Source organism: Artibeus jamaicensis, unplaced genomic scaffold, assembly GCF_021234435.1.
Source record: "Artibeus jamaicensis isolate MK-2021 breed Jamaican fruit bat unplaced genomic scaffold, CSHL_Jam_final scaffold_537, whole genome shotgun sequence".
Lineage (NCBI taxonomy): Eukaryota > Metazoa > Chordata > Mammalia > Chiroptera > Phyllostomidae > Artibeus > Artibeus jamaicensis.
The window spans coordinates 29,528,928-29,543,944 of record NW_026522047.1 but is presented as its reverse complement, the minus strand read 5'-3'; the positions used below and the strand labels follow the sequence as shown (position 1 = coordinate 29,543,944).

Here is a 15,017-nt window from a genome sequence, read left to right as displayed (position 1 = left end):
GTTTTCATTGTGAAGGCTAATTACTATGTGTAGGTCTCATTGCTTTTGTATTAGCCTCGGTGAGTAAACTTCAGGTAGTTTGTGATGACTGGAACAAATCCTATGTCTACATGGAACCAAAGAGGTTGAGATGAGGGGGAGCTCTCATTTGCAAGAGCTGGCATGTTATCTTTTAGGCATCAGGGCGTCTCTAGTGAATAACATAATAACATTGTCTTCAAGAAATGTAAATCTAAGGAACACAGAGTAAATGGATTATAGCGACATCAATCAGAATCATCAGGAGGGCTTACTAAAACAAAGGGTTTCACAAATCCTCAGGTATTTTCTGGTCTGGGGGCTATACTTTTGAGAACCATTGGATTAAGGAACATGGGTTCATGGGTACACTCAACCCACTGAACCACACCAGCCAGGGCTGGGTAGATTACTCAATAGCAGAGATGATATATTAAAGAAAATGCATCAAAAAAAGGAACAATAGAAATGGAGAGGAGGCAGGTGACCAGGTGATTGGTAACTAAGGTATAATTGGCCTGATTAACTATCTAAAGAGATTTCCCTTAATTTTATCAATTGGGTGATTACTTAATGTTGGTGCTGTTAACTAATAAAGACCTATAGGAGGTGTAGCAGTCTTTCCTTTCTTTCTTTCTTTTTTTTGAGACATTGAGGTGAAGGTGTCTGTCGAGAAAACTAAAAATGAAGCACATGGATTTGGAACAAAGCAAACTCTTGGGTGAATGTAAAGCACGTTAACACTGTTTTTACAAATGTAAGCCACACACTTCTGGAAATAGTCTTCTTAACACAAAGTCAAATAAAGGCTGTTTTATTACAAATGTCATCAAATTCAGAGCAGTTGTGAGGTATTAATCATTTTGTAATTTTAAAAATATTTTAGCATTTAAAAGAGTATCAGAAAAGCATTTATATTATACAGAAATCAGTAAATTAACATGAACTTAGTTATCTTTGTCATACTTAAATAATTAGAATATTAGTCAATTAAGCTATCAATGTTTATCTTCCTGGAACATTTCTAAGCCCAAGTCAACACATATTCTTTTGAGATTGGTTTTGGTTGGTATAAGAAAAAGAAGTATAGTGTTTTGTTTTTGATTTTCATTTCTAATAAACAGGATAGACACAAACCGAAAGGGAAACAAAAAAACGGGATGTCCTAAACTTTTTTTAGTGGTTGCTTCTACATTTAAATTTTCACTTTTGTAATGTATTTTACATTATAAAGTGACCTGGAGAGATTGAGCAGCGGGGAGAGAGGGGGAAGGAGGGAGGGAGGGGAGGAAAGAGGGGGAAGGAGGGAGGGAGGGGGGAGAGAGAGGGGGGGGGGCTCATGACCATAGACAACAGTGTGGTGATTGCCAGCGGGAGTGTGGATGGGGGAGGTGGAGGAGGGCATGGGGGCGATAAATGGTCTTGGGAGGAGACTTGACCTGGGGCAGTGAACATATAATACAGTGTACAGATGATGCATTGTGGAATTGTGCACCTGAAATTTATATAATTTTGTTAATCCGTGTCACCTCAATAAATTTAATAAAAATTAGGGGAAAAAAGAAGCAACCATGAATTTTAGAGAAGAAATACATATGTAGTCTTTGATTAGATTTCCTCATATAACATTTAATACTGTTGTACAATCAAAAGATGGACTCTTATGCTATGAGGTTGTTCCCCAGCCATACATGATGACTTAGGCAAGGAACATGGCCATAAAGAGCTAAGAACCAGGTAAAAGCCAAATGGATACACAACAAAGTAGTTAGAATGGGAGTCTGGGAAACATATGTAGGAAACTGGGAAAATGGAGAGCCTGAGAAACTCGCATTCTGGCTGATACCCCAGATTAATGACATTAGACTTTGAAAGGCATATTACCTACAAATAATGGAAAAAAGAGAAAGTTGAGAACTTGATCTTTGTGGCTTAGACAGAACAAAATCTATAGTTGTAGAATAGAAATGAAAAATAAACAATGGGACTTCTTAGCCAGGGAGGTCAAACAACCCAGAAAACTTAGGAGTATCATAGTAAAGAGTATGAGAAAGAGTGGGGAAATATGGAAATACATACTGTCCTTCGATATAGAGAGATCAAAGTAAGAAATGAAGTCTAGTGCAATCCTCTTGACAATGAAAATTTCCGAGTAATTAATTTGTCTCTCAGGCAATGCTACTTGAGTTTTTCTTATCACATAGTTGCCATATAATTTATTGCCATTTAATGTATTGTCAAAAATCACTTGTAAAAAAGTGACTTTTGTCCTTTTGTTTCTTACTACATGATCTCTCTTCAGTTCAAGGGATAAACACTAATTGTTGAGGTAAAGCTATTGGTATTTCAAAATCCTTATAAAATTTAATCTCAGGTGGCTGAGAGTATAACTGTGAGAGGTGCACATAATTTTAGGTTGGCCATTCTTGTATATAGGGGTAACCTAAGGCCGTGGTTATATTCCACAAAAGAAAAGACATTTTTATCACCTCTTTAATCTTACCTGACATTAAGTATGACATTAAGAATAAACAAATAAAACATCAATCAAACAAAACCAGATAATAGCCTCTTCAAAATAAAGAGACCTAAGATATCCCCTAATGCGAGAGTCAGTCTAGAGTAGAAAACTGTTTCTCAGGCCACATTGCTGGTGTTCTTCCAAATGACTATGATTACCCATGTCCCCATACGAGAAGGGAACATTCTAGAACTTAGTTTAAATGCTACTAGGCCCTAGAAACTTTTGTGGGTAGTTGCTAAAACCTAAAGGTAAATAATGCTAGAAATGAAGTACCAGCTACATTTCATTATGAACCTTAATTTTTGTGGTTCTTTCTTGATCTAATCAATATATCATACAAATACAGCAGAAACAGAATCTGCAATACCTAAGAGAAAAAAGAAGAAATTATTAAAATGAGTTTATTTCCTCTTTACATGCCTTATACATAAACCAAACCAAACCAAACCAAACAATTTTCATTTGGGTTCAGAAAAAGTTAGCATCTACTAAGGAAATAATTGAACTATTATAGGTCTCAATATAAAATGACAACCCACAAAGCAGATCTCAGAGGATATGACCGATATTTTTGTTTCAAGAAACTACAATATAACCCAAAATGATTTATTAACTGAGGTGATAAAATAAATAAGAGAACAATTTTTATCAATTCGCTAAAGTGAAAAATTATTACTACATTATAAAAGTGACTTAGGTATATTGGAAGCATACTATGGACTGCACAGTCTTGTAATTTTAATATATTCAGAGTATCTTTTTTGACATTTAGCTTGAAGTTTTCAACATCAGTTAATGACTCACCACAAATATTCCCTCCCATTTTGACATGGGCATAGCCGTCCACTCCCCATGAACTTCCCCATGAGTTCCTCACAATCCAATATGGAGTACTTCCTGCAAAACAAAACATGCTAACATACCTGGAAAACTCGTATTGGTGTTAATGCATGTTAATGTAAATGTTAGTTCTTGATCAGTATAGTAACTTTGAGAAAATGATTAAAACTGTAACGGAATGCTAACTTAAGCTAGCTAAGTAAACCTGAGCTGTACTTATGTCAACACTCCAATTAATGGAAAAATATGTTTGAATTCACTTCACTTAATGCAGGGCCTGCAGAAAATAAAAACACACACATATTCCCAGGGAATTAGAAGAAGGAAAATAAAAATAAGTGTTAGATATATGTGATAAAATATTCTGCTTTCCCAACAATTATCCTAAACACTCCAGAGCGAAAATGCACATTATTTAAATCAATAATTATCAACATTCAAACAAATTATCTACTAAAACTGATAGGCAGAAACACCTTGGGGTCATTTGTCCCCAGAAGTCTTTTGAAAAGTTGTAAAGGTCCTAGGAGGACTTAGACAGAAGAAGACCAATTTTTAACCTTTTAAAGGATGGCAATCATTTGTCGATCACCCTAAGCTAGAAAGCAATCAGTCAAGTCTTGCCAGCACTCACCTGTTTTGTCAAACCCAGTTATGATCACTGCATGATTGGCTTCACCACTAGAGCAATGGTGCTGAATGATCCCTCCCAGATAATCTTGCCAGCTCACGGCATCTACGATCCCTACCAAAGGACCAAAGGTAAGAAGTGCTTTTGCCATTTTGTCTTCTTGGTCACTACCAAAAAGAGAAAATATATGTTTAAGGAGTTTAGTTTTTATGGTAAGAATATTTTATAAAAATGATCTCTTTAATCTTTGTATGAATATGAGTAAGTTTGGTTGCAATTACAGAAGACTTAAACAACGGAGGCTCAAGAAGTCTGTGATATGGGCCATCTAGGGCTGCAGTGGGGCTACAGGATATCAGGAAGCCAGGCTCCTTTTATGTTATTATTCTGCCATGTAGGGTGTCCATTCCCAAGGTCGATTAATGGTCTGAGATGGCCACAGGGGCTCCAGACATTGAACACATATTTCACAGAGCAGGAAGTAGAAAGAAGAGGTGCTATATCCCCGTGAGACTTCCCAGAAGTAACACACACATTCTCCATAAAGCTGCACGAATCTCCTTGGCTAGAACTCAGTCTTATGACTAAGTCTGGCTTCAAGGAAGATGGTGAATGAAGTTTTGCAACTAGCTGGCTAGCCAAGTATCCAGCTATAATATAAAGATTCTTTTAATAAGCAAAGTGGAAAGAGGAGATGCATGGAAATATCTCTACCACACAACGTAAAAATCAAGAGACTGATCAACTTATGTTAGTGAATTTCAAATACAGAAATTATAGCAAAAGATTATCCCAAAGTGGCAAATATATTATGTGATAGAAGAAATGTTAAGACACCAGAGAACTAGCACTAGATTGTGAAGACTGCAAAGACACAGTTATGGCTTCCATACTCCACACATGGACATCTAATGACAAATCTTATGTTCACATCATTCAGCCTTCACTGATCTTGGAAGTATGTGAGTAAACCATTATTCACATTTTTAAAGGTCAGCTTTGGAGGGGGAGGGTGCTATAACCAAGTTACTGGTATTTCCAGCCATGAAGATAGTATTTGGTAGATTATTGCTGCAGCAAGACATGGGTGGATTAGTGGCTTAAAAGAGTATATAATCCTTCATCATGACCAACTAGACATCAACTCCTATCAAGAGAATATTTTCTTCACAGGTGAGAGGAAAAAATGAATGATTAACAGCAGAAATGACTGAAATAGAAACTACACAATTCATTCTACCCATTTATTCATTACCTTTTAACTTAAAGTTATCTGTTTTTGGGGAATCTATGACCAGCCATTTCTAATTTTTGCTACAGTAATAGTAATTAGTATTCATTAACATTACCCTGAAATAGGCAAAATTATATAATTTCTTAAAAGGCATCATGGTGGGGTATAGGCTTTGAAGTTCTACATACTGGGGTTCAATTCCAGCTACACTCTGGAGTCATCCCACCTACCTTGTAGAATCAATATAAGGATAAAATTAGAGGTGTAAACTTTGTAGCATGCCTAACACATTTTCCTCTAAGTTAATAAAAAAAACCATTATTTCCTCCTCCTCATTTCTAACTTATCTAATAAACTAATTTTTCTCAGCATAGGCTTTAGTGTACACTATATATTTTATTGTACTCAATTTAAAAATCATTTTGTAACTATGATAATCCACTGTTCTGTCCTCTTTAGAAATTATTACATCTAGCATGCCACACATATTTTCACTTGTTTTGTTTGTTGCCTGACTCTATCACTAAAATATAGTCCCAAGGAAGGGTTTTTGTCTGTTGGTTCACTGCCGAATCCCTATAACCTAAAACAGTGTTCAGTGAGTATTTGAATGAATAAATGAATAAATCAAAGGAAGGTCTTCTTGCACAATCTATCACAGTTAGCTTAGCACTGTATTATCAGAGAGTTTAAAGTCCAGTGTAAACACAGAGATTTTTCAGGGACCTCTTTCTGTTTAATCAAAAGGGTGGATAAACCCTGTTTCGGGCCCAATTCCAGTGACCTTTGCAAATTCTCACTCTCACTCTCCAACTCAGACTAATGCCTCTTAGTCTTTTGTTTCTTTCTAACTTTCTCAGTTACCACCCATGACAAGGGATTCCCTGAATCTTTTTCTAGTGTCTTTTTGAAAACTGTGCCTTCTTGTACACACACTTCACTTACACTGTCAAGGAACTGAGAGCTCACAGAGACACACTTGCTCATTTCAGAAAGTGTGTTGCCTTTATCAAAGGAGATGCTGATCACTGTACTCAGTGACCTGCCCATGTTATTACAGATCCAGTGTAGCCTGCCATCTGTGGAATGGAAGCTTTTTGGTGCATGGTTCTTACAGTCACCCTGAGTGCCCTCGTTGGGGACAGGAGCTGTGTTGACAATCTGCCAGTCCTCTGGCATACTTACGCTTATTTACAGGGGTTCCATTTTGTTCAAGGGTCCAACTTCACCCTCGATTCCCTTCGCATCCCATGGGTAGACACCATCTGGATGCGGAGTTTCTGTTCATATTTAGTACCAGTAACTTAGAGGGCAGTCACCTCATCCAAATTTAATTTAATTTCTCTGTGTTCTCTGTTTCAAAAGACTGCACAAAGCTCCCTTCATATTTAAAAACAAACAAAACAGTAAAGCCAGGTTGGGGTTGAGTCTTTCTTTGTTCTTATCATTTCCGATCATCTATTTTGGACTACATTGAATGGTCACAATGGTCTCTTACCAGCTTTGAGATTTTCATATAATTTGAAAGCATTTTTAAGTGGTTGTTTTCCCCTGAACCTGTCCAGAGTCAACTTGCCCTTTAAGCTCTGACACAAATCGTCTTCCTCAGCTTTTTCTTATCTATGTCTCACTCCCCTTGTGCCAGCATAGGGTGTGCTACAGAATCTATCTCCAGTAACACATTCCTCCTTGTTTCTAACGTGGAAGTTCCAGTCTATGCTTTTCTTAGAGTTGATGGCTGGAAATGCAAGGGGTATAGAGGGTGTTCAAGAAATGATTCCTGGTAAGTAGACTGCTTGATTTTAGCTGGAGCATCTATACAAGGCCATTTTTCACTGATTCCACAAAAGGATTAAAATACACTAATGATAATTATGTCACCTAGAATTGGTAAAAGGAAGGTGGTAAATATAAATGATACCTTTAACTGGATTTAATGTGTTGATTTGAGCTTTATATTTTTATTATAATGGCACATTAGCACCCACGTAGATCCTGTTTAAGGAAGAACATCCCTAGCACTCCATGGTGATTGACAATTAGTCTCTCTAGTAGAAAAGAGGTTTGAAAACAATTACAAATATGCATGAAGCTTCAACCAAGTTATCGACTCTGAATAGTCAATAGATCATAAATTAAGGAGTAGGAAGAAAATCACAGCAGCATAAGACATTTACCTGAAGTCATGTGCAGAAAAACCTTTGATTGAAAATCCAGAATGTGAATTGGAAAAGTAATGGCAGAGGCCACTCTGTGCTTTAAATGGGTATTCTGAATCTCTCACCAGTTTTACCTGTGTCTAAAAAGAAAACAATTGCCCAGACAACTGTATTCAAACATTAATTAAAAAAATTCAAACAAAAACTAAAAAGAAAATAATCACCCAAAGTGTTTTCTGTCATGCAGTTGTTTTAAAAGTCAAACAGAACTTTCTGCAATGTGTCAAAATAAAATTCAACTTGGCCACACCTTCATCATGTGGGTATTCTTTGAGGAATTAAAGATCTTAAATTCAATCTTTAAGTGTTTGTTATGGACATCCTAGAAACTAGAGTCATTATCTTTCTTTCTCTCCTATTTTTGCTTTTTCTGTATCCTCCTTCTTTGGAACCTCTGTCAATCTAAAAATAAAGTCTTGTCTTCTTGCTTCAGTGTCTTCTTGCTTCACTTTCCTCTGGGGCTTCCGGTTCTATATGAGCAAGTCTCTGAGACTCACTAGGCGCAGTGGTTATGCACAGGCGATAGTCAGGTCAAGTGTTTGTTCTATCCTCTTCCCTCTGTGCCTTTCATCTGTCATAGGTCACTTATTTTATAGGTATATGTACACACACCTCCTTTTCTGAATGTTGGGCTTATGAAATGGAGAGGAAACAATTCATTGTTGCCCATAACACAGAACAGTTTTTGGCTTTCAGTGACTCAAATATAGCACTTGATTAAGGATATTTGAGTTTGGAGAACTTGAGTTCCCCAAAGGGAACTTGGTTTTAGAAAATGTAATAGCACCCTCACTGGCTGCTTTCACACAGTGCATGTTGGATCGAGGACAAGGTCAGAAAGTATCCTAAGGACACTAAGGGACCCTGGGATATAGTGGTAAAGATGTTCAACAGGTAGCAGAGGATTTAAAGTGCAATTCTGGCTCAGATACTGATTTTGCAGTGTAATCTCACATTTTCACCTGTATAAAGAGTAATTAAATTAGCTGACCTATAATGTCCCTAAGCTTAATTTCAGAAATTCTATAGAAATGGTTAATCATATGTTCTCTTCTTTCTGGCTCACTATTTGACATGCATCTAAAAAATAAAAGCATTTACCTTTTAAAATGTTCAGAAATAAACAAATAATTTGGGGTAAATAGATCTCAGGTAAATTTTTCTACCTTTTGATTTTGATGGCTGACTTACCTAGAAGCAATTCATTTTAAAATCTGATTAATACAAGCTTTGGTCATCTAAATTTCAAAACTTAAAAACATGATTAGTAAACAAGAGTAAACTGAATAATGAGCACACATTAAATAAGCAAAAGAGGCAGCAAAGAGTTTAAAAGGCTGAGAAACTAGTCACCTTATTCAGCCAGTTCAAAGCATTGAGAGTAGACCCTCCATTGCAGCCGTAATTATTGTATGAACAATCAATGACCTGCTGCACACTTAGGTCTTCCAAAGGCTTCCCTTTTATTGCATACGCCGATTCCACTGCACCTACCACGCTGAAGGCCCAGCACCCTCCACACTGTTTTAAAATAGAAACAAAATAGTATTTTTTATCAAACACTGTTCATACCAGGTTTGCCAACATTTTTCAATATCACAAGTTATCAAATCAAGTGAGTTGAGTCTGGAGGCCTACAAGAATATAAATGCCCATCCTTTTGGTTTCTGAATTGAAAAAAGGAAACCAAAATTATTTTAAGTATCAAAATCTAATAATTAGTTGAAGGTAAATTGGCATATCACTATTGCAAAGTAGATAATGCAAAGTAAAAAGCAAATTTTAGGGACCAAGAAAACAGACTGATGGTACTTTTAAAAACAGTCAATTTATTAAACAGGTGATGTCTGCTTCTGAGACATTCACCAATTCCACCCCATTCTCCAATCCCTGGTTTTCCTGGACTCTATGCTTCCAAGTCATCCACCAACTCCTCACAAGGGAGGTAAGAAGGTGAGGTGGGGTGAGGATGTGTATTGCACATGTCGTGTCCATTATTTGATGGACATAGGAGGTGAATGAGTTGTTTTAAGCTCTCAGATGCCGGCACGTGCCTATTATGAATGCACACGAAATGTTCTAATGATAGGAACCCATATTCAACATTCTTCACTCAAATGTTGGCTGGCAATCTTCCTGATTCTAAATCCATTAGCTTGCTTTTGTTGGACAGACTAGAACAAAAGAGTAGAAGGACAGGTCCTGAAAGAAAGGGAGGAGATGGAGCAAATGGAATCAAGGGCCGTGCACGAGAAAGACAGAACTGCAGAAAAGGCAGAGGTGAGAATGGGATTCGGAACCGGGAGAACTGACCTCATCACAGATCCATGTGTTGCAGAATTGGGCAAAGAAAGAAAGCGCAACTTGTCTTCATGGAGTAGAGTTTTGGACAACTTTATGGATTAAAGTGGCCTTTTATGTCTAGATATCCAGTGCCTCCAGCATAGTGAAATATTTACTAAGGGGCTAGGCTGCAGAATCTTCACACCTTGAGAAAGGTGAATACAGGCGGCTGAGACCATATCTACAGACAGCTTTAGTTAAGCTCCCTTGAGCTTCCCTAGGATAGCAGTGCCTGCTCAAAGGCATCTCCCCAGTGAATCCTTTAGTTAAAGATTCCTAATTAAATGTTCCCCTTAACACGATGTAGACATTCCTGGGAGGGTTAGATTTCAGACTATTTCACACTGGATGATGAATCCAATAACAAAGCACATAATTTGGTGGTAAAATATAATTCACAGCAATAAATATAGAACCTGGAAAATAAAAAGGATCACCCTTCATCAGTAGTGACTAAGAAGCTGCAGGGTCCAGAATATTTGCCACACTGTCAAACAGGCGCTGGATTTATCAGGATGATCATTTCATAAATTATATAAATGTCTAATCTCACTATGTTGTGCACCAAAAAGTAATATAATATTGTATGTCAACTATAATTGAAAAAAATTTAAAAAGGGGAGGCTGAATGGCCTGTTGCGGTATCCACTGAAGATAAATCGAGACCACAGCCACATGGTTAGGGGATTGACTGGTCAGCTGACATTTCCTGTGCTGCAACTTTTATTAGCCCCTACCTTTTTTAAAAAATGTATTTTAATTATTGTTCAAGTATAGTTCTCTGTCTTTTACTCCAAGCCCAGCCCACCCACCCACCCCTCCCCACCTCCCTCCCATTTCTTCCCCGCTTAGTTTTTGTCCATGTGTCCTTTATACTTGTTCCTGTAAACCCTTCCCCTTTCCCCCTGAAATTCCCTCTCTTCTGGTCACTGTCCGCCTGTTCTCTATTTCAGTGTCCTTGGTTATATTTTGTTTGCTTGTTTTGTTGTTTGGGTTTCTGTTAAAGGTGAGATCATATGACATTTGTCTACCCCCTATCTTTTTATTAAGTGTGTCCCTAAGTGCGACACATTTTAAAATGTACTCTAATCTCATTTTCCCCATAATCCCTTTCATTTTTTTCTGCAAGGTTTTGCACAGGTGGTGATTTTTAGGAACGTAAGGATATGTCCCATTATAGCAAAAATGACCACGCTTCTAAGGGTCATAGATAGAAAGTGTACGATCCTTTAGAGGGTAGGGTTTTCTGTTGGAGCTCAAGGGGTGAGGCCTGAGAACCCAAGAGACCAGGTTGCACTGTTGCTAAGTGTACCTGGTATCATGTTACTTTTTCAGTGCTGTTTCCCTTTTAGTAGTCAAATTTATTTCCTCCAGCCTCCCATCTGCTATTCTAAAGAATCTTTGGTAACTGTCACACAGCTGCTGGGAAGCACCTCTGAGCCAGTGTGCTGGTAGCAATGGTAATTAGTGAGGGAACACATCAAAGATGGTTTATCTCAGAATGAAAGTCAAGCTTTGATGTTGGCCTCCCATTCCACCAGAGTCCAGTCTTACTGTACGATTGGGGTGTGATTTTTATCTAGGAAAATGATAGCTTCCCCTACAAATTTGATTGAACTTGACCTCAGAGGTGACTTCCCATACTAAGATGATTTTTAAAAAACCCCAAAACTAAAACTTACCTCCTGCTGGTTTCTCACTAGTGTTACAACATGCTTGTCCCTCCAGTCAAATCTTAAAGGCAAAGACATGTTGGAGACTGGCTCTGGCACTTCTGCTGCGTATTTGGGGGATGTGAAAGGTTTGCTTCTTAAGTAAATAGCTGAGTAGAAAAATGAAATGAAAAGACAACAATATGAGATTACAGGAAGGACCTCTGAAGGTTCTTTTTCGAGAAACTTTTCAAACAGAAACCGTAGCTTTCAAGTAGAGCCTGTCCTTTGTCATTTTTCTAGGTGCTTTTCCATAATATGAAATGCAATCACATGAAATCTATAAAAGATAAGAATTCTTATAATAGAGATGGGACTGCCATATAAAATGACTTGTTTGAAAGAACCAGGACAATAATAAAAATGGGTATAATTAGTATCATTTGTTTTTATCAGAACCCATGGAGCCATTGGTAACTTGAATAGAAACAGCACATAGAAGGAATGAGGCGTTCGCTGTCCCTTACAGCCACATGAAAATGTCTTATATCTACAATATTTTTTATGCAGTAATTAGAAGAGTGGCCATGCATTTATTTTTTCTGTCAGCATCTAGTACATGCTCAATACTTAGTATTTAATAAATTGTTAACTATTACTCAAGTTTCTAGGTTCACAATTCAACAATTCTTTAAAAGTTAAGGAAACAAGTTAAAATCAAGGAACCAATCAACTAATAGCTTCATTGCATCATACCTTTAAACTCTTCAGGAAATAAATATGAAAATTGATTTATTCCATAGATGGCAGAGGAGTTTTCACTAGGAAATATAGAATTCAAATACTGATGTCTATTAAGACTTTCCTAAAAGAAAAAGAAAAAGGTAATTTATATCACCTATATTAACTTTCCAAAGCAATTTGTGTGTAACTAACTTGGAGATATTCTTCAGGTATGAAGGTCAAAGCTTGATTTATTTCCAGCAGATAACAATGAAAGATTTGCGGGGAGGGATTTAGAGGAACAAGTATAAAGGACACAGGGACAATAACTAAGGGGGGGTGGAAATGGGAGGGAGGTGGGGAGCTTGGGGCGGGCTGGGATGGGAGAAATAGACAAAAAAACTGTACTTCAAAAATAATTAAATAAAAAAATAAAGAGAGGTGCGAATTTAAAGCGACCTCTGACATAATCTGAAAGCTCAAAACAAAACAAAACCAAAAAAATGAAAGATTTGTATAAGAAAATGTGATCATATTTGTAAATGTTTTGTATTAGAACTACTATCTGCTTTCACGCGTATTTTTGAGGCTGGGGAAGGTATGTTTAATGGATTTGTAATTCGTCTTCACTAAGCCCATTGAGAGCACTAGATATATGTTTTTTAATATAGTGAAAAAATTGCAAATAAGCCTTTAAACAGATTTGGTGAAAAATAATTATTTTCATATTTTTTTTGTTTTCGTTTGTTGTAACAATGTGTTTAATTGAATGAGTTACAGTAAGACATTCTAGATTCTTGTCTGGAAGGGGATCCAGGACCAAAAAACTTAAATTTATCTTACGATTATAAAACCAGAGAAAACTTGTTTTGACATTAATAGTTCGTTCTAAAGCTCTCTAACCAGCCTAATTTATACTTAGCCGACCGGTCTGTACGAGTTTTAATGCTGGGGTAAAATCTAACCGTAATTACGAAGACATTTCAAAATTAGTTGAAAAAGAAATGGAATGTCCCCTTTCTCTAAATCAGTCTCCACCAAGGCTCTGACTTGGTGACTTTTAAGGCGGCGCACGAGTCTTAAGGAGCCCGGTACACGAAAATCATAAACTGACAAGATCCGTCCAGTTTGCTCAATCAATGCGGGCTCTTTCACAAAATTCTGACTCCAGAAGCAGTTGACCAGCGCCCTCCTTTGGAAGAAAAACAATGCAGGTTTCTTCTGCTTATTTTTGATCCCTGCCAAACGGGTTCTGCTAAAAGTAGGAGCTTCTAATCAAGAACAGTTCGGACTTATCTGTTGATTACTTGGGGCGCGTCATACAATAAATCCACCGCGGCAAAACTTTCATGGAAAATCAAGTATCTGAGTTGGCAAAGGCACAGGAGACGGCGAGACTCAGCCACGTGGGGGAGGCAGGGAGAAGTTCGGGTGTGAGGGCCTGGGGACCCCCGGGAGTTGCAGGGCTCGGTGGCCCCTCTTCCCCAGCCGGGACTTCGGACAGCAGAGGGCGCACAGGGCGCGCAGGGCGCGCAGGGCGAGAGGGAAACAAACAGGGAGGCGCGCGCTGGGTACCCGGAAGGCTGCTTCCTGTCGCTCGCGGCTCCTGGGTCCAGTCGCGGTGAAGGTGACCCCGGAACAGGGTCCGGGGCCCGCGCTGCAGCACCAGCAGCAGCAAAGGAGCCAGAGTCTCCCGAGCGCCCGCAGCTCCATGTCGGCGCTGGAGCCTGCGGAGGCCACTGCACGGGTTTCCTTTCGGTTCTTCTGCTCCTCCTACTCCCGGGGCTTGGGGGGGCGAAAGCGGCGGAGCCGGGTGTGTGGTCCTATAGACTGTCACTGCCTAAGTCCCTATTGCTCTGGGCCTGGGAATCCACGTAGGTGCAAACTGTTGAGATTCTGGCTGCTGTTTTGGGGGAAGAAACACAAGGCACATGACCACGTGCTTTCCGGTTTCATCTCCTATCGATTAGAGAAAAGTTCTGTTTATGCAGGAACATGAACACACAAACCATGGAGTGGTCTGCACTTCCAGAATTAAGTCCTCATTTGTCTTCCTTTTATCTCAAATGGGGAGATTCAGGCGGTAGTTGAATTTCACTTGACCTTAATCCTGTTGTTGCTTCTGCGATGGTCCCTCACGTTCAGAAACTAACTCTGAAATGATGTTTGCGAATTTACACGAAGACATTAATTCAGCAGGTATTTGTTTAGCAGTACGTTAGAAAAACTTGCAGTGGTGGAAATGGTGCACAATTTCTCGATGTATTATATGCTAGGGCCATTTGGAAACTCGAAGTCTGTTTCTCTAGTTGCACAGGAAGATAGAGGTGGCACCTATTTCTTAAACGTGTGGTAAAATTTAAATAGAGTAATCCCCATAAAACACTTTGTATGATGCCTGGCACATTTTAAGTGTTCAGTATTGGCTAGTTGTTTAATTTTTAAGTTACCCACCCCCCCATTTTACTGTTACACTGCTTTCCAGCTACTCAGCTTAGCTCATAGTATCTCATTTTCATGCTTGCTTTTTTTTTTCTTCAAACATTTTCATTTCATAGTACTCCAATCCTAGAGAATGGGCCTTAGAAGGGACAACAGTAATGTTTAAGTAAGTTAACATCCTAATATGGCAGCATCTGAATTAAGGATTTTCCTGTGGAAGGGGAGAAAATCCCCTTTGGAGAGACTGGGGGACTTCCAAGGTCCACTATCAAAGGTTCAGCATGACTCCTGTAACCACTCAGCTGTTTCTCAAATTTAAAGTGCACAGGACACAGAAAACTATTATAAAATGCTATTGAGTGTCAACTATAAAATATAAAAATTTTAAAAA

At 38.3% G+C, this 15,017-nt stretch overlaps 1 protein-coding gene across 1 annotated transcript; it reads right to left on the bottom strand.

The window, feature by feature from the left end:
• Positions 1-816: 816 nt before the first annotated feature.
• CTSO (cathepsin O) lies at positions 817-14,100 on the bottom strand. Its single transcript, XM_037125732.2, has 8 exons — positions 13,760-14,100; positions 12,218-12,326; positions 11,492-11,631; positions 8,820-8,987; positions 7,425-7,546; positions 4,017-4,180; positions 3,347-3,439; positions 817-2,909 (listed from the first exon to the last, which is right to left on the bottom strand). Exons 1-8 carry the CDS (start codon positions 13,895-13,897, stop codon positions 2,875-2,877), a joined length of 969 nt encoding a protein of 322 aa, XP_036981627.1. The 5' UTR covers positions 13,898-14,100; the 3' UTR covers positions 817-2,874.
• Between the last annotated feature and the right edge of the window lie 917 nt (positions 14,101-15,017).

Excerpts from the sequence above, each read along its gene's own strand:
- CTSO (XM_037125732.2), bottom strand. The coding sequence starts at position 13,897 with ATGGAGCTGCGGGCGCTCGGGAGACTCTGGCTCCTTTGCTGCTGCTGG. Across the intron at positions 11,632-12,217 it reads ATTTCCTGAAGAGTTTAAAG|CTATTTACTTAAGAAGCAAA; the intron begins GTATGATGCAAT and ends TTTTCTACTCAG. Across the intron at positions 8,988-11,491 it reads TAGTGAGAAACCAGCAGGAG|TGTGGAGGGTGCTGGGCCTT; the intron begins GTAAGTTTTAGT and ends ATTTTAAAACAG.